Source organism: Narcine bancroftii, chromosome 11 (assembly GCF_036971445.1).
Source record: "Narcine bancroftii isolate sNarBan1 chromosome 11, sNarBan1.hap1, whole genome shotgun sequence".
Classification (NCBI taxonomy): Eukaryota; Metazoa; Chordata; class Chondrichthyes; order Torpediniformes; family Narcinidae; genus Narcine; species Narcine bancroftii.
Window position 1 is genome coordinate 104064303 of NC_091479.1, and position 19345 is coordinate 104083647.

General features: G+C 47.2%; 1 protein-coding gene across 1 annotated transcript; it reads right to left on the reverse strand.

Annotated features, from left to right (window-relative positions):
* Window positions 1–13641: 13641 nt before the first annotated feature.
* Window positions 13642–15866, reverse strand: ascl1a (achaete-scute family bHLH transcription factor 1a). Its single transcript, XM_069902305.1, has 2 exons — window positions 15031–15866; window positions 13642–14188 (listed from the first exon to the last, which is right to left on the reverse strand). Exon 1 carries the CDS (start codon window positions 15864–15866, stop codon window positions 15054–15056), a length of 813 nt encoding a protein of 270 aa, XP_069758406.1. The 3' UTR covers window positions 13642–14188; window positions 15031–15053.
* Window positions 15867–19345: the final 3479 nt, after the last annotated feature.

A 19345-nucleotide genomic window follows, 5' to 3' on the forward strand; every position in this document is an offset into this window, starting at 1 on the left:
ACAACAAACAATGGTCCCAGCACCATTCCCTGAGGCACACCACTCATCACAGGTCTCCGGTCTGAGAAGCAACCATCACTGTCTTTAATCAGACCATGGCTGCCCAAATACCTATACATCCTATCTCTCAGAACTCCTTCCAATAATTTACCTGCTACTGACGTCAGGCTCACTGGCCTATAGTTACCTGGTTCTGCTTTTGGAGCCTTTCTTAAACAGCAGGACAACATGAGCTACTCTCCAATCAACCAGCCCCTCTCCCATGGCCAAGAACATTTTGAATACATCCATCAGGGCCCCTGCAATTTCAACACGCGTCTCCCTCGTTTGAGGGAGTATCATATCTGGCCAAGGGGATTTGTTCACTTTTATTCACTCCTCCTCCATCCTTAATATCCATACTTTTCATGAAACTTCTTTCCTTTCCATTCACATACACTATGCCAGTGAGTAACTACTGATGCAAAAAAAATGTTTGAGATCTCCTCATTTCATGAAACTCCAGTGACTACTTTGATCCTCTAAGGGACCAGTTTGTCCTTTTTCCCCCAATATACTTGTAGAAACCCTTTGGATTTACCTTCACATTATCTGCCAAAGCACCCTCGTGCCTACTTTTTGCCTTCCTGATTTCCTTCTTTAGTATTCCCTTACATTTTCTATACACTGCAAGTACCTCATTTGCTCCTGGTTGCCTACCTGGATAGGCACCTCTCAATCACATCACCAATATCTCTTGAAAACCAAGGTTCCCTGTTCCTGTTAATTTTGCCTTTAATCCTGGTAGGAACATGCAAACACTGCACTCTCAAAATCTCACCTTTGAAGACCTGCCACTTGCCAGACACACCCTTGCCAGGAAACAGCTTATTTCAATTAACTCCTTAAGATCCTTTTTCATTTCCACAAAAATTGGCCTCTCTCCAATTTAGAACCTCAACTCAAGGCCCAGACCTATCCTTATCCATAAGGAACTTGAACCCAATGACATTATGGTCACTAGACCCAAAATGCTCACCTACACAGACTTCTGCCCTGCCTGGTTCCCTAATAGAAGATCAAGTATTACATCCTCTCTCATTGGTACCTCTATATATTGATTTAGAAAACTTTCTTGAATATATTTCACAAACTCCAAGCCATCCAGCCTTTTTACAGTGTGGGAGTCCCAGTCAATATGCAGAAAGTTAAAATCCCCTACTTTCACAACTTTGTTTCCTACAATGGTCTGCTATCTCACAGATTTGCACCTCCAATTCTCTCAGACTATTGGGTGGTCTATAATACAAGCCCATTTGTGTGGTCACATCTTTTCCATTCCTCAGCTCCAGCCATATGGCCTCTATAGACAATCCCTCTGGACTGTCCTGTCTAAGCACAGCTGTGACATTTTCCCCAACTAGCAACACCACTCCTCCCCACTTCATCCCTCCCCCTCTGTCACATCTGAAACATCAAAACCCCAGAATATTAAGCTGGCAGTCTGGCCCCTCTTGCAACCAAGTCTCACTAATAGCAAATCCACACCCTAAGCTCATCTGCCTTACTGACAATACTCCTCCCACTGAAATAGATATATCAGAGATCATTTGTCATATACAAACCTCTGCTTTGTCTTCATATGCAGTCCTCACATGACCATTACCACCTCCATCTCACTATCTGCTTTATCACTTTGGTTCCCCTCACTACAAATCTAGTTTAAACCCCCCCCCCCCCCCCCCACCCAGAGCAGCACTAGCAAACTTACCCACAAGGATACTAGTTCCCCCTCCAGTTCAGGTGCAAACTATCCTGTTGGAACAGGTCCCACCTTCCCTAGAACAAAGCCTTATTGTCCAGAAACATGAAGCCCTCCTTTCTGCACCATCTTTTAGCTGCATTATCTTCCCATTTCTAGCCTCACTAGCACATGGTACAGGGAAAAATCCCAAGATTACCACCCTGGAGGTCTTGTGCAGGACCTCCTCACTCTTCCTACCCATGTCATTGGTCTCTACATGGACCACAAAATCTGGCTGCTCACCCTCCCTCCTTAGAAGTGGGAGAACTCAATCCAAGATATCTCAGACCCTAGCACCAGGAAGCCAACAGACCATCCAAGATACTCAATCTCTCCCACAGAACCCCTTATCTGTCCCCCAACTATCAAATCCCCTATCACTACTGCACTCTTCTCCTCCCTGTCTGAGCTGAGAGCCCAGTCTCAGTGTCACAGACATGACCACTACTTGTCCCTGGTAGGTCATTCCCACCAACAGTATCTAAAGCAGTCTACATATTATTGATGGGAACAGCCACAGGGGTACTTTGCTCTCTCTGCCTCCCTAAAACTCCTCTCTACCTCTGCCTCCCAAATGATCCAAAGTTCATCCAGCTGCAGCTCCAGTTCCCAAATTCAGTTTATCAGGAGCTGCAACTGGATGCACGTCTTGCAGGTGTAGTTATTAGCCACAAATAGGTTGTCACTGACTTCCCCCATGTTGCAGTCAGAACACTGGACTGTCCTAACAACCAGCTCCCTTACCCAATTCTTCAGTTCATTAACTAGCTTAATGAAAGAAACTTACCACTCTTACCTTACAGGGAGCAAACTCCTCCAAATCCACAACATCCCTCTCTGAGCCACTTCATCACTGGCCAATTTAACAGCTAGCCCTCTTTTTAAATGCCCTTATCTATTATTATCAATTACTCCCTCACCCTAATCAATTAACTCAACTGCAGCCTCCTGACTCCAACTCATGACCACCTGTTGCCCATGTCCCATGAACCCATAGCATCCAAAAACTTATCAGGCTCAATTCTAGAGTGAATTACGTTTTGGGAACCCTGAGACCACCAAATGATGCTTATCGCAAAGGTGGAAGGAGGCCATTCAGCCTTTTAGATCCATGCTAACTCACAGCAGAATAATCTCATCAAGGTGGAAGGAGGCCATTCAGCCTTTTAGATCCATGCTAACTCCCAGCAGAATAATCTCATCAAGGTGGAAGGAGGCCATTCAGCCTTTTAGATCCATGCTAACTCCCAGCAGAATAATCTCATCAAGGTGGAAGGAGGCCATTCAGCCTTTTAGATCCATGCTAACTCCCAGCAGAATAATCTCATCAAGGTGGAAGGAGGCCATTCAGCCTTTTAGATCCATGCTAACTCCCATCAGAATAATCTCATCAAATGGAAGGAGGCCATTCAGCCTTTTAAATCCATGCTAACTCCCAGCAGAATAATCTCATCAAGTGGAAGGAAGCCATTCAGCCTTTTAAATCCATGCTAACTCCCAGCAGAATAATCTAATCAGTGCAAATCATCCTCTTTTTATTTCCCTGCAGCCTTCTGATTTATTCTCTCTCATAAACCCATTAACTCCCACACTTGGTGCAATACACAACGGTGCTGGAAAAACTCAGCAGGCCACACAGCATCGAAGCAGGAAGTAGAGAACAACCAACACTTTGGGCCTGGGCCCTTCGTCGAGGCCTGAGCAAAATTTAACAATGGGGAGAGGAATGAAGAGGAGAGGAGGGAGGAAAGGTTAGAGGGAGGACCACAGGTTAACAGATCATGGGCAGATGCAGGTGGGAAGGTAGAAGAGAAAAAAGCTGAGAGGCAATGGGGAGGGGGCTCATCTCATGTTGCATCCCACGTAATCAAACCTTCCAGACCAGCCTAACATGTAGGATCTTGTCAAAGGCCTTCCTAACAGTTACAGAAAGAGAGAAATGGTTCACAAATTTCAAATCCTAAACTGAGGCAAAGACAATTTTTATGGCATTTTACAGGAAATTGCAAAATATGATTGGGAGAGGTATCGTGAATCTACTTAGAACCACAGAACTCTACAGCACTGAAACAGGCCCTTTGGCCCATCTAGTTTGTGCCAAACAATTACTCCTCCTCATTTCATCGACCTGCACCCAGACCACAGTTCTCCATAGCCCTCACATCCATGCACCTATCCAATCTTCTCTTAAATCTTGAAATAGAATCTGTGTCCACCATCTCTGTTGGCAGCTCATTCCCCCATACTCCCACCACTCTCTGTGTGAAGAAGTTCCCCCTCATATTCCCCTTAAACATTTCACCTTTCACCCTTAGCCCATGTTAACTTGTTCTTATCTCACCTTCCCTCAGTGGGGACAGCCTGTAGACATTTACCCTATCTGTACCCTCATAATTTTTTACAACTTGAGAATCAGTGAGTGACACCTTCAGGATTACAGCAAGTGTTCAACACAACCCATCTTCTTACTGTCTCTCCTTCACTCCCCCCTCTTCCTCTCACCCTCTCACCCTTGCCTCTCCAGAAAAAAACTCCAGAGAGGGTTGTAACTCAGCCTGTGACATCTCAGGCACCAGACTTTACTCCATCGAGGACATCTACAAGATGCGGAGTCCTAAGAAAGCAACCTCTATCCTCAAGGGCCCCCACCACCCAGGCCATGCCCTCTTCACTCTGCTTCCATTGGGGAAAAAGTACAAGAGCCTGAAGACAAGCACTCAATGGCACAAGGACAGCTTCTTCCCTTCCGCCATCAGATTCCTGAATAATCGATGAACCACAGACACGGCCTCACTGACTTTTTCTTGGACTATTTTTAGTTATTTTGTAAGGTGGATTATATACATGTTTGCACTGCAAAATACATTTCATGACTTGTTCATCACGGCAATGAATTTGGATTTTGATTCTACAAGCTCAGGTGGTTCATCAGCCTCTCCATCGATGCCACTTGGTCTGCTGAATATTTCAAACATTTGTTGGCTTTATTTCAGATTTCTGGCATCTGCTCTTTTTCCGTTTCTCCTTCAATGAGTCCCTGCTTTTCACCTCAACCACCCACACATTCGAACCATCTTCTGTAGAGCTCCCCAGAAACCAACCAATGACTTCTTCACATTAAAGGTATGTCTGTGAACACCCTGGGTTCCTATTACTTGGAAAGTAAAAAGAAGTGCTGAAAGAACTCAGCAGGTCTCACAGCGTCCCTAGGTGGTAAAGATATGTAACTGGCAAAATTTGATTGGGAGAGGTTGAAAGCAGGTAGAGAGAGATCTGACAATGAGAGGCTTTTACAGGTGAGATAGGCCGAGTATCTAGAGGGTAAGTTATATATTTGTTCCTCTGGAAGCTGCGAGACTTGCTGAGTTCCTCCAGCATTTTTACCACAATCTCAGAGACCGCAGACTTCTGTGTTTTGCCCTCATGACATGGAGTCTTCCTCTTCATCCTACTGTCAAACACACTCCCAACTTTGACCCTTGTCAGCAAAGGTGGCACAGTTTTATTACCACAGCAAAGCCGATCTGCGTGTACATACAGATAATCATGGCTGCTATACCTAATTCCGGTTTGACCAGAAGGCTGTAAAGATAAATGCTCCTTATCCTCCTGCTTTTAATAATACGATATACAAATTAATCAGATTCCAAATTTGAGAAACAAAGAAAGTACTTTGTGCAGACAACATCAATCAGCCTCTGCACAGAAAATCTTCTATTCTGCACACTCTCTGCCAATCCAATTTTGGAATGTTATTAAAAGGAAAACTAACTAGAGAAGGAAAGCAATGCATGCCATTGAGTTAGTTGCACTGATAGGTCCATTGCTCACCACCCCTCGTTGCAAGATAAGGCGAGGTGAGGTTTGCAGATATACTTAGTTATCGAAGAAATCTTTTTGGTTTGTGATTTCAACACCACCACCCCCTCTCCCCACCATTTAGTTACAGCTTTGCAAATCCACAAAAGAAATGCCAGTATAGTTCTTGATCAGTAAGTCATTAAAGTCCAAATTGCAGAGCAGCTCATTAATCACACTGCAGATAGGCAATCTCTTCAAGCCCAATGAATTGAAAGGCACAGGAATAAGGCATGGTGAATTATGTTTAACACGCAGGGCTTGCCTCTACAGATATGCAAAGAGAAAATCACCCTTTTCAGGGTAAAAAGGACTCCTTATCACTGATTCACATTCAGTACTCTGAATAGTCTTTTACCAGTACGAACTCAATGGGTGCTTTGCTCAGAAAAGCACTTATTTAGACGAACTAATACCTGCCATACTTTGACACCCCTTCCCTCCCTCATGAGCTCTTTGCTGCACTTTTACATTTTAAATACCAGCTCTGTCTTTTTTTAAGGTCAGTTGCCTTAAAAGGCTGGGACTGTAGGAAATGCAATCAATTGTCTCCCAATCCCAGGCGAACCTTCTTACAAATTTGAATGAGAAACCAAATTTACAAACTTCTGCAATTTTAATATTTCATCCATTAAGTTTTGACTAATTTTTTCTTTTGGCTAATTTGAGTTTGTCCCTGATGATGATTTTCCTCAATTTTTGTTTTGCCTGAATTGATATTTAATTTGTTTCCTTATTTTACCTGCTTTTCTAATTCTAATTTTTTAAGTAAATGTGTGATTTTTTTTTCCATTAGTTCATTTGATTTTTGATTGATTTTATGATACGTTTGATTGGGTCCATTGGCTCATTTGAGGAATTCAATGTGGTTTGGATGGGTTTACTGTGGATCAGGTTGAATTTTATTTTAATTGGATTGGCTCATTGTGTACCAGATTAGTTTCATTTTGAGTTTTGATTCGTTTATGTAAGGGTTTTTATTTTGAATTTTGATTGGTTTATTGTGCTGTATTTGGCTTTTGAGTCTGATTGGTTTATTGAGGAGACGTCAGCTTTTAATTTTGTTTGGGATCGATTTATTGTGCGTTTTAATTGCTCCGCGTTCGACTTCAGAATAGGTGACCCATGTAAAACAGTAAGCCGGATATTAAAGATGATTCATAAAAACCTCCGTGATTCACAGAAAAGGGAGAACGTTTGGCTTAAGAGCAAGTGAATGACAGATTTAGCTCAAGCCAAAGGTGTAACATTAAAAATCACGAACAGATTTTAATGTTGTTGCACAATTAATCCGCCCTCTCAGAGGTAACATTTGTGTAATTTTATTTCAGATTCTCCCCTTTCTCATCCCCCATGCTCCTTTATCGGCGATACATTGTTTGCACAATATAATTGCCATATGGCAAATTTTCATTTACATTGTCATGGTCTAATCCTGCCGCAAGCACTTTTTCAATCCAAAATGCATTTCACACTGACAATACGAGGCGCTGGACTAATCTGTGACTCTCTGTGTGTGCCCATGTGGAAATTCAAATAAAACACTCCTGTAATCAGTTGCCTGCCAAGGAGGAGAGGGATGGGGTGTGGGGGTGAAGAGAGAGAGAAGAAAGAAAGAGGGGAAGAGAGAAAGGGAATATATTTTTATTTATATATATATTAATATATAGTGTGTGTGTGTTTATGTGTGTGTGTGTGTGTGTGTGTGTGTGTGTGCGTGTGCGTGTGTGTGAAAGGGGGGGAGTGAGTCTGTGGTAACAAGTACCATTGATTCATCACCCTCCGGCTGAAAAAATTCCTCTTCATCTCTGTTCTGAAGGGACGTCCTTTCATCCAGAAGCTGTGGCCCCCCCCCACTCGTCCCAGACCAGTGGTTCTCAACAACTTTTTTTTCATTTATGTAGCACCTTAAGTAATCCCTTACTAACCACAGACACCTATGGCATAGGATAACATAGTCTTCCATGGTGAGTAAGGGTTTACTTAATGTGGTATGTGAGTGGGGGAAATAAAGGTTGAGAACCATTGTCCTAGACTCTCCCACTAATGGATCCACCTTCGACATGTCCCCTCTATCCAGCTCTTTTAATATTCAATAGGTTTCAATGAGAATTCCCCTCAACCTTCTAAGCTCCACCATAACCTCCCTGCTTCTGCACACCCCTCCGGGGTTCACTGCCCTCTCTAGGCCCATGTACAATATCGCCACCTCAGTCACTGAACCACATACTTGCATCCCACGCCAATCAGACTCAAAAGGGAGAGTCATAAAGACATGTTGAGATTGATGCCCCATGCTCTGTCCCTCTCGCTCTCAGCCTCAGCCACTTTTTCCCTTCCCTTTTCTTTCCAGCTGTTTGACTAAATAAAAACATCAGATGTAGCATCTTTAATTTTCTTCGAATTGGGTGTCAGAGGAAGGTGATGATGCAACGGGTCATACAAGCTCCTAATTGCACTGGTCTTTCTTTTTTCTCTCTCTTTCCTTTTTGTGTGAGACGCCACACACTAGATGGTCTAACAAAGTGCATTTTTATCCAAAAATATACTTTATGCACAATTATTTACAAACAAGAGATTAGTTAAAGGTTTCTTATACCCATCGTGTCAGTCATATCTAAACATTTATCATCAATGTGCATTGTAATATTTGTTCTCTCTGTACCCCGTTAACACCACTGTGGTATTTTGTCATTACTCCCTCTCAGTTGGTTGAGGGAGTTTCCCTTGGTCTCAGCCCCTCAGTGTCTGGTAATGGGAGGACTCTAGAGTGTGGTGCTTCCCCACAGTGCCCTCATGTTGGCTGCACCAAACCTCATTGCATCCCTCAGCATGTAGTCCTGCAGCCTGGAATGTGCCATTTGACGGCATTCCCTCACCAACATCTCCGTGTACTAAAAAACCAACATGTTTTGTATGAGACTAGAAACCCTGAAAATTTTCTACATATGTATGGACCTCTGCATCACAGTCTGGTATGGGGACACCAAGACCCCTGAGCATGAAGCCTTCCAAAAGGTAATGGACACACATCAGGACATCACCATTGAGTGCGTCTCCAGGGAACGCTGCCATCGGAGAGCAGCAGCAATCATCAAGGATCCACATCACCCTGCACACGTTCTGTTCTTGCTGCTGCCATCATGAAGGAGGAGTTGGTGCCACAAGACTCACACCCCCAGGTTCAGGACAGCTGCTACTCTTGGAGAACAAACTCAATCAGAGACTCTTACTTGTACACATTATAGATTTTTTTTCCCTCTGTGTATTGCATGGTCAGTTTACATTTCTTTATCTGTTTACAGGTGTTGTTATCCACAAGATTTTTTTTGCACCACTGAGAAGTGGAAATTCTGCCTGGCCCCAGGAAAGATGTGTATTGCATGGTGAGTTTACATTTCTTGATCTGTTTACAGGTGTTGTTATCGACAGGGGTTTTTTTTGCACCACTGAGAAGTGGTAATTCTGCCTGGCCCCAGGAAAAAGAATCTCAGGGTTGTATGTGATGTCAAGTATGACAAGAAATCTGTATCTGAGATTTTAGGCAGACCAAAGTACATTTTTCACCAAGTCTTTCCAACAGTTCTGGGTATTAGACTCCAGGGAACAGCCAGTAGATCAGAGAGTCCTTTGTTCCTCTGCCCAAGGTCTCCTGCACACACTCTATGCGAATCTGCATTTGGGGAAGAGGTGGGCTGCAGACTCCACTCCACCGCAGTTATCTCGAGGACAACTTGCGTCGGTCTAACAAAGTCCCAGGCACCAGCCAAGCAAGTGGCGTTTTTCAGAGATCTTGGAGGGAGAGGCGCATCATTTCACCCGAGGGTCCCGCCAGGGCTCTCCAGAGCATTCAGAGCCACGCTGTCGTCCACAATCGAGCCATTCACACCTAGACCGCGGCGGCTGCGGATCCTGTTCTAACTAACTCATGTTCTAAATGACGCGACACACTTTATTTTAGAGATGCCAAACGCTTTCCAGTGGTAATTGTTCGTGATGCTTGAGTTTGCAGCTTTGTTGGGGGTTATTCACTGAGTGATCATTGAATTATATGAATAACTGGGGCAAACTGGTGGAAAACTTTGTGGTTGAAGTTTTGAGGTTGGGTCCAGAATTGAAGGTAATCAGTGCACGACCCAGGGCAGTTTCCGATTCATTGCTCGAATGCAAAGCTACTTTTATTGGAATAAATGTCCTCGCAGACTGGGAAATGCCGGAAGAGACCGGCAAGTGGAGCCCTCCCGTTTACCGCAGGTCAGCCCCACTCCTGCCGCACATCGTCGGCCACGCGCCGCCAACCTGCCAATCAAGCAAGCTGGCTGACAGGCCACGCATGCCACCCGCCAATCAGGAGGGAGGGGGGGGGTTCTCTGCGTCATTTTCTCCCGCCCTGATTGGAGAGGAGCTCCGAGGCACGCGCCACTGCCCGTCGCTGAGCCGCCTGCTCGCCGCCGCTCAGTTCAGACCCTCGGCCCGGCGCGGCGCTCTCCTTCAGCGGCTGCGGGGTGGGCGGCCAAGCTATTTCGGCATATAGCGTGGGACCAAAGCATGTGCATTGGGTGTCAAGCGTTGCTTTTCGCCAGATTTCAACGCCCTTCTGCCTTACTTTGTCTGTTTCTTGCCCTCTGCAACCCTTCAGCCCATCTTGTCCATTCTAACCAAGCTCATCCCGTTTATCTTGCTTTCGCCTCTCAACCTTTCGTAATCATACACCCAATATGTTTCGCGTGTTACAATAGTACCAGACTTCTGGAAATTTGTTCTATATATCCAACTCAGCCTGGAGAAGCCGTCTCTATTTATGTGTATACAGTTATAGGAATACTTGCCCTGCTGTTTGTCTGCCTGTGTGTCTGCGGGGTTTACACCGAGGACCGGAGAACGCTGTTTTGTCGGGTTGTCCTTGTACAATCAGATGACAATAAACTTCACCACACCCTCTGAATGAAAGTTGCCCTTCAGGTCCCCCTTCAATCACAAAACGGTGTCCTGAAGGATGATCAACGTTTACATTGTTTAGGAAGTTTGTAAGAGTCTAGAGTTGGCTGCAACAAGACCTTCTTCCTCAATGTCCCGCCCTGTCATATACCCCATTTACCACCCTATCTACGTGCCTGGCCACTCTTCTGTTCTCCTCTGGGGTTAGATGAAGAACAGTTTCTTTCCTCCTGAGTGAACATCTCCCACGTGAAATGAAGTTCCCTTTGCTCCGCACCAACTGACCTCTCTCTGTCAACTCTGAACGTCTGTACTCTGTAGGAAACGCTCAACGAATCTGCCGCAAATCAACCTCCATCACGGCATCTTGGCAAAGGACCTTTCCCCCAATCTCAATGAAATATTTTTTTTTAATCTCGGGGGAAATTGTTCTAAAGTATGGAACGAGGTGAGTTGAGGGACGTTTGAAATGACAGAGGTATTTAAAATTATGACAGTAGAGTAAATGTAAACAGGTTTTTCGCACTGAGGGAAGGTGAGATACAAACCAGAGGACGTGTTTTAAGGGTGAAAGGGGAAACGTTTAGGGGGAACATGAGGGGGAGGTTCTTCACACAGTGGTGTGGAACGAGCTTCCAACTGAATTAGCAAATGAGGGCTCAATTTTGACATTCAAGGAAAATTTGGGCAGATACATGGATGGGAGGGGTATGGAGAGATAGGGTCCGGGTAGAGTTATGTGGGGCTAGGTAAAAGCACAGACGAGAGGGCCGGGAGGCCTTTGGTTTTAAGTTCTCTGGTTACTAAGTCTGCAGGTTTTCACACTGAGTTCCCGAGCTATTTCCCCACTTTCTCCAGTTCGAGTTCGGAGAGGCAGCCGTTCCATACTCAGCTCAGGAAAGAGCGAGGAGTTTATGTTTCCGAAGAAGGGCGAGCCTTTTGAAGAACCCGTCCATGGTCCTGTGAAATTTCCTGGCCAGTTCGCCCATTGTCTCGCTGTCGACACAACGCGCCCGCCACCCCGTCCCACAAGCAAGCGGATGGTCTCGCGTCTTCACCCTGGCATCGCGCTCGCTCGCCCATTGTCTCTTTGACTGGCTGTTCAATGAGCTCCAGAGGACGGCGAACAAGGCGGCCAGAACAAGACACAACTAACATTCCCGTCACGTCTCCGACAACCCACAGAAACTCATTCGCTCGGAGACACCCGCTCGGAGTCTCCGGTTCACTTCTAATGAGCACTTTGTATTTCTTCCGCTGCAGATCCGGTTGGCACGTTGAATAAATGTTAGACTTTGAACCGTGGCGAGATGGGGACCTCGAGTTTACACCTTCGGGTACATGGAAGGCTGTAATACTCCCCCATCTCAGTGGTGCATGCACCGTCTTCCCGACTGAATGTCGAAGTCTTTGCTCCCACAGAAGGAAAGCTTAAGACCAGAAGACAGAGGAGCAGAATTAGGCTATTCGGCCCGTTGTCATCCTGCTATTCCATCATGTCTGATTTACTCTCCTTTCAACAGCTGTCTCCTGCCTTTCCCCATATCGCTCCATTCGCTTCCTCATCAACCACCTCGTTACCTCTTTCTAAAATATTCGTTGCTATGCAACGAATTCCACAGATCCCCACCCTCTGGGGAAAGGGATTCCTCCTCATCTGTGTTCTGTTTGCATTCTGGGTCGTGCCCCCTGGTCCCAGACTCCCCCACCACGGTAAACATCTTCTTCACGTCCACTCTATCCAGATCTTTCAGTGTTCGATAGGTTTCAAGGAGCTTCCCCCTCAACTCCAGCGAGTGCAGTCCCAGAGACTTTTGAACGATCTTAATATAATTCTTTCATTCCGGGGATCATTCTGGTGAACATCCTTTGACTCTCTCCAATGCCAACGCGTCCTTGCTTAGATAAGGAGCCCAAAAATTGCTCACATCTCTCCAGGTGTAATGGCTTACAAATTCTTAGCATACAACCCTGCTTTTAACCAATCTCAAAATGAACGCTAGCATTGCCTTTGCCTTCCTGACCATCGACTCTACCTGCAAGGGAGTCTTCCTTAAGCTCTTTCACGTTCTCTGCCATTGCGCGCGTCCTGCCCAAGGCTGGTCCCTCAACCAAGGCCTACAGTGGTTTATGGCAGCTTCTTGTGCACAAATAGCTCTCCGCTTTTCCTCTCTGCCGATAGTGACTCCACAGTTCGAAAGGAAGATTCCTTCTCTTTCCAAAGATGCTACCCGCTCCTTAGAATAGGCCAAAATGTAGTTCATTTGGGTGTAAAGCATTTGGGGACAACCCAAAGGCACTATACAAACGCAAGATTTTGTTTTAAGCTGTTGGAAAGCGCCCATCCAACGCTACCAATGAGCAGAACACAGCGAGTCGTATCTTGAGAGCACGTTGTGTCGGTCAATATCCACCAAGAAGGGCTTAAGAATTCAGAGCAGGATAGGTCATTCAGCCGCTGGACCTTGGCTTCACCAAGATCATTCGCCCGCACTCATTCCCCTCAAAGGCCAGAAATCTATTGACCACTCGCCACCCCGGTTTTGAATGAGCCTTCTCGGTCAGAGAAGTTCCCACCTTGGAAGTGAAGAAGTTTCCCTTCATCTGTCCCGAGGAGCCTGCCCCCTTCCCCAACTCTGACACCCACGTTCTCGGTTCCTCGGCCACAGGAACCAACCTCCCCATGTCCACTCCGCACACCTTCGTCGTTTTGGAATATTCCAAGCATGGCGAGAGGTATCAAAAGATAGAACCAAGGACATTTTGTCATTTCTACAAAAAAGGTTTTATTATGAAACTATTATGTAGAAAAATCGTAGTAAAAGATGCTCTGTCCGTTTTCAAAAAGACCATTGTACATATAATGTGTTGGACAACGGGCAAGAATTTAAAAAAGAGCGAGATCTACGACTGTAAACCAATACTGGGCCAGGAACTAAGTCAACTTGGTTGAGCAGTGAAATTTCCAAGTTCCACAGCAATATATAAGACACTAGTTGGCTCAGCGGGCACCTGAATCCGTGACTTTTCAAATCACACCTAGGCAGTTAAAAAGGCGAGGATGCAGACATCACACGTTCCTTTATATATCGTTCTATTCACATTAAACCCCATTTAACCTTTGTACAAAACTCTATAAATACATCTCTTTTATATACAAAAATAGCTTCATATAATTCAGAACAGGTTAGCATAGATTTTTCTTTAAACGAAAATGGACAAAGGCTGGAAGCATTCTATATCGAAAATAGTATAAAAGTATCATTAAAAAAAGTTTTGTTGTGTGTTTAGGAGAAGCCTATCGCTCTTTCTTTAGAAAAAGAAAACACAAAATTGTGTCCTTGTTCAGTCCGAAGGATGATCATCAAAGTTGACGTTGTTGAGGAAGTTTGTAAGAGAGATGGTTCAGAGGGGCAGGCACTTGAGAACTGCACTGCTCCGACGGGATGGGGGGGGGGGGGGGAAGAGACATGGGCCCCAGAGTGAGCTCTGCCCTTGCTTGGCTTGTCACTGCGCGCGGCTGCCTGCGCGCACGATGCCCGCTGAAGCACAGTGGGTCACGTTCCGTGGTCTCCAGAGCGTGTGTCCCGGATAGTTCCCCTGGCAGACCTGGACCAAGTCAACGAGAAGAGAAATTAGTTTTCAAAGTCTTTAAATGTAGGCATGCAGTAGGGTAACAAGCCATTCTGCCCACAAGCCCCGTGCCGTCCAATTTAACCTACAACAGCCGGTACGTTTCGAGCGGTGGGAGGAACCCCCACGCAGGCGTGGGGAGAATGTACAAGCTCCTTCCAGACAGTGTGGGATTCGCTGTAAAGGCGTTGCGCTGACCACGACACCCACCTTGCCGCCCTTCTCAGAGACAATAGCACAGACACGCGTCGCAATGAATACAAACAGAACAAATCCGTCCTACTGCAAATGGAACCGTCAAAGAGCCGCCCAGCACACGTTAGAACACTGCAGCCCTTCGGCCCTCGATGTTGTGCTGACCTATGTATATTCCTTTAAGAAAGCCTCTGTTTTTCTTCCATCCATCTGCCTGTCTAAGAGTTTCTTTAATATCCCTAATGTTTCAGCCATTCCCGGCAAAGCATCCCAGGCACCAACTCTGTGTAAAGACCCCTGACGTCTCCCCTAAACTTGCCTCCCTTCACTTTGTACACACGTCCTCTGGTGTTTGCTGATCCTGCCCTGGGTAACAGGCGCACCCTGAGGGAACGTTCACCGAGCCATCGGAAGAGTTAGGTTTCCAGGGAACGACGTCTCTTGGACGTGGTCCAGGGGGAGCGGACAGACTCCGAGCCTGGTTCCTATGCGCCGGCCCATTTCACGTGCCCCCGAAGCCCAAGTTCCGTTCCCTGGCCGCCGCCCACCTCTTTCTCTGCGCCGCTGAGCCAGTTCTGCGCATGGGACCAAGAGGAGCGTCGCCCCAGGACCATCGGACGTACCTGCTGCACCGAGGGGAAGCCCCTCAGAACCAGGTGGTAAAGTCCAGCAGCTCCTGCTCCTCGGCGCTGAGGGGGTCACAGGACGCGTCGTCGGACGAGCAGGAGGAGACGGGCGAGCCGGCCATGGAGTTCATCTCGGCGGAGAGGCCGGGCGACAGGAGACCCGACTGGAAGGCGGCGCTCACCGCATCGTGCTCGTCCAGGAGCTGCTGCAGAGCTCGGATGTACTCCACGGCCGAGCGCAGCGTCTCCACCTTGCTCATCTTCTTGTTGGCGCTGCCGTTCGGGACGTGCTCGCGGAGGGTGGCGAAGCCCAGGTTCACCAGTTTCACCCGGTTCCTCTCTCGCTCGTTGCGCCGGGCCACGGCGGCCGGTGGCTGGGGCGGGAAGCTGTAGCCGAAGCCGCTGAAGCTGAGGCGCCTCTTGCAACGGAGCAGCTCCGGCGAGCACGAACGCTGCCTCTTGAGCTGATGCCGAGACTTGGGGGATGAGAGGGCTGGGCGATGCCCGGGGTCCGGACTCACCTCCCGCTCGCCCGGCGCAGCCGCCGCGTCAAAGCAGGCGGACTCCACGCACGGCGGCTGCATTCCGACGCTCCTGGCGGTGCTCCCCATGTTGGGCATGAGGCTTGGCAGCAGGGGGACGGGACGGGACGCGAGGGCCGGGTGGCCACACAGCTCCGCCGGCGGTGCGTCCCACTCGTGGCGTTCGCGTGCTGAGCCCCCGCCGCCCCTTCTCTCGCTTCTCAACCCCTCCTCGGGTCTCGAATGAAACCCCTTGGCACAAGAGCGCTGCCTTTTCAAAGAGCAGGCTTGCGCCGCAGCTCCGCCCCTCATCACCCCCCCCCCCCCCAGCCTCCTCTTCCCCCCCCCCCCCTCCAGTCCTGGGCGTGCGCCGGGCGCGTGCCATCCAGACCCAGAATAAACACAGCGTCAGCCTGGCCCTTCCTTCACAAACAAGTCAATCAATAACCCCTCAGGTCCGCGGACCTGGCCATGGTGGGGGGGGGGGGGGGGGAGAATATGGGGGGGGGGGAGAGAGAGAGAAGATGGGGGGAGAGAGAGAGAGAGAGTTGCGCTCTGGGTTCCCAATGCCCCAGAGAGTATCGTCTCCCACTGTGCAAGGCTTTCTAGTGAATAGGGTCGATAGAATTGGAAAAAACAATCTGCTGGAGGTTCGAGCAGCATCAGTGGGAGAGAAAGATTGGTCAAGGTTTCAAGTCGAACAGGAAAGTCTGCAGACACCGCGAGTCAAGTAAAAACACGATGCTGGAGAAATTCAGCTGGTCAAACAGCGTCCTTTAAGGAGCAAAATGTAGCGTTTTGCTCATTCCTTGATGAAGGACTCAAGCCCGAAACATTGGTTATGGATCTTTATCTCTGCACCATAAAGGACGCTGTTTGACCAGCTGAATTTCTCCAGAGTCGTGTTTTTACGGTCAACGTTTCAAGTTCCTCGCTTCTGCGTTTAAGGACAGGGGAGAACGTACCGGGGGGGGGGGGGGGGGGGCGGGGAGGCGGTCATTATTTTCCAGAGAGTGGTGGATGCCTGAACGGACTGTCGGGGGTAGGTTTAACAGGGCACAATAGGAAGGGGATAGATCTACCAGGGGCAAGCAGCAATTTAAGTTTGATTTAGAACGTCATACTCCACACAGATATGTGGCCGAACGGCCTGTTCCTGAGCTGTCCTCTGTTCAGTCTTGACGGTTATGTAGCCGGTTTCACCTGACCCCAAATTGGAACCCAACTCAATGGTTTATATGGAATCAAATCTTTCCATTGGCCCGAACAACCGGATAACTCCTGAATGAAAAAAATCCAGAATTTCTTTATGTCCAATAAAACTGAAACGCTCCACAGAGTGTGTGTGTGTGTGTGTGTGTGTGTGTGTGTGAATGAGTGTGTGTGTAAATGTGTGTGAGTGAATGAGTGTGTGTAAATATGTGTGAGAATGAGTGTGTGTGTGAGAATGTGTGTGTGAGTGAATGAGTGTGTGTGTAAATGTGTGTGAGAATGAGTGTGTGTGTAAATGTGTATGAGTGTGTGTGTAAATGTGTGTGAGTGAATGAGTGTGTGTGAGAGAGAGAGCGCGGAAAAAGTGTTGCCATTAATTAACATAACTTGCAAACTTCCCCCGTTTTGCTTGATTTGTCGCGGTCCATTCCGTGAACCTGTGCTGCCTGCTGGTATCAGACACGTGCGCCGCCCTTGGAAGAAAATTAAAGGTCTTTCACGCGTTTTTTTTCCCAAATAAAACCCACAACCAGCTGATGATCCGCACAACAGCGGGAGAAAGGGCGCTGCACGACAAACGCTGACCTGCCCCCCAGCTTTGCCCGTCACGCCCACCCGTCGGCTGCGGCGCTTAAACCATCCGCGCTCCCTCTCAGACCCGCTGGGCGACGGAGCTCTGAAAAGGAGCGAGGATTCTATTCAAACCCCACAATTGTTGGCCTTTTATTTAAAGAAAAGAATCTTCTCTGGTTTGTCAAACCATTTCTGAGACCCAATTAGAGCTTTGTAACGTTTTCTTCCAAGTGGCGAGAGAGGGTTTGGAATATGAAAGTCTGCGCTCGCTCCGATACTTACCTACCACAATGGATGGCCGAGATGAGTTTACAAAGCTACATACACACTTCTGTTGTCGAAATAAATTCCATTTCCATTAAATAGAGGGAGGAACAAAGAAACCAGTGATAAGTAAAGGTTCTTTAGTTTACACGGAAAGCTTTCAAAGACTAACCAGCGAAGTTTGACGCGAGATTTTCCATTCACTCGAGAGATCATTCATTCGAGTTCGTTCTGCATATTTTTCATCTTTAATATTATTACTTTAATCCTGCTATACAGAGTAAGCTTGGCTTTGTCAACCAATCGTTGCCCGTGAGAGAATGGAAACAGCATTAATGCCCCTTCTCATATCTGGTGAAAATGGGCAAATATTATTAAAGTTGATCCACTGCTTGAGGTGGGCCGGCATTCTTCTCGACACGTTATCGAGACACAAGGTACTGGCAGAGGTGAGGACGTGTGTGAGTGGGCCGGTAAAGGTAGGGCTGGGGATGTGGCCGACTTGCCGAGAGAGTGATGTGTTTTTTTAAAACTGGAATTTGGGAGAGGGAGAAAAGAGAAAGGGGTTGTGTTGAGAGAGGACGGGAGAGAGAGGGGGGGGGGGGAAGAGAGAGAGAGAAGCGAAAGGGGTTATATGTGTGTGTGAAAGCAAGGGAGAGAGAAGGAGGTGTAGAGGGAGAGGGGGGAAGAGAGAGAGAAAGAGAGATGGAGTTGGAAGGACTTCCCGGGGTCCACATTTCACGTAGTAGTTAAACTGAGAGGTGGGGGAGTTTAAGGAGATTTACGGGGCAAGTTTTTACACAAAGGGGAGGGCGCCTGGGACGGGCTGCCAGGAGCAGTGGTGGAAGCCCATACAAGAGCAGTGTTTAAGAGGCTTCTTGAATATGCAGGGTATAAAGAGACGTGGAACTTGGGCAGGGAGCAGTTCATTTGGACTGAAGAGGCTGATCCTGCTCTGAGTTCCAGGACTGAAAAGGAAACATAAGGCGTGGAGAGTGAAAGATTTGGAAAATTAATGAGACAACAATAGAAATAGAATCAGGAAGGGAATTTATTGTTTTGATCATGCAGTGGAAATATTGCTATGTTATATTTTTAAGTCAATAAATTAGTGCAAAAAATAAGAGAGAGTGAGGTAGTGTCATTGATCATTCAGGAATCTGATGGCAGAGGGGAAGAAGCCATCCCCTCATCTTCAGGCTCCTGGACCTCCTTCCCAATGGTAGCAGAGTGAAAAGGGTGGTGAGGGTCCTTGAGGATAGAATCTGCCTTCTTAATTCATCACCTCTTGTCTTCAGTAGAGTGAAGATGGATGTCCATGATGGCACTGGCTGAGTTCACAACTCTCTAATCTTTTCCTGCCCTGTGCATTAGCTCCTCCAAACCAGGCAGTGATGCAACCAGACAGAATGCACTGTACATCTGAAGAAATTTGCAAGCATTTTTGGTGATATGCCAAATCTCCTCAAACTCTTCACAGAGTATAGCCACAGTTGAGCCTTCTTCCTGCTGGCATTGACATGGAGGCCCCATGGCAGAATGGCAAGGGACAAATAGATGGCAAGGAGATGATGAAATGCCCTTCCCATCCAGTTGGGAAGCTTTTCCCTATCAGTGATTAGCACTTGGCTTTACGTGGAGCTCCCTGCCAGTGAGAGTGATGGAACCAAGAACATTGACAGGGGTATTTGAATTGCCCAAAGAATAAATATGTACAAGGATTATAGGTTAATTGGGTGTAT

Coding starts and splice junctions, on each gene's coding strand:
- ascl1a (XM_069902305.1), bottom strand. CDS start 15,866: ATGAGGGGCGGAGCTGCGGCGCAAGCCTGCTCTTTGAAAAGGCAGCGC.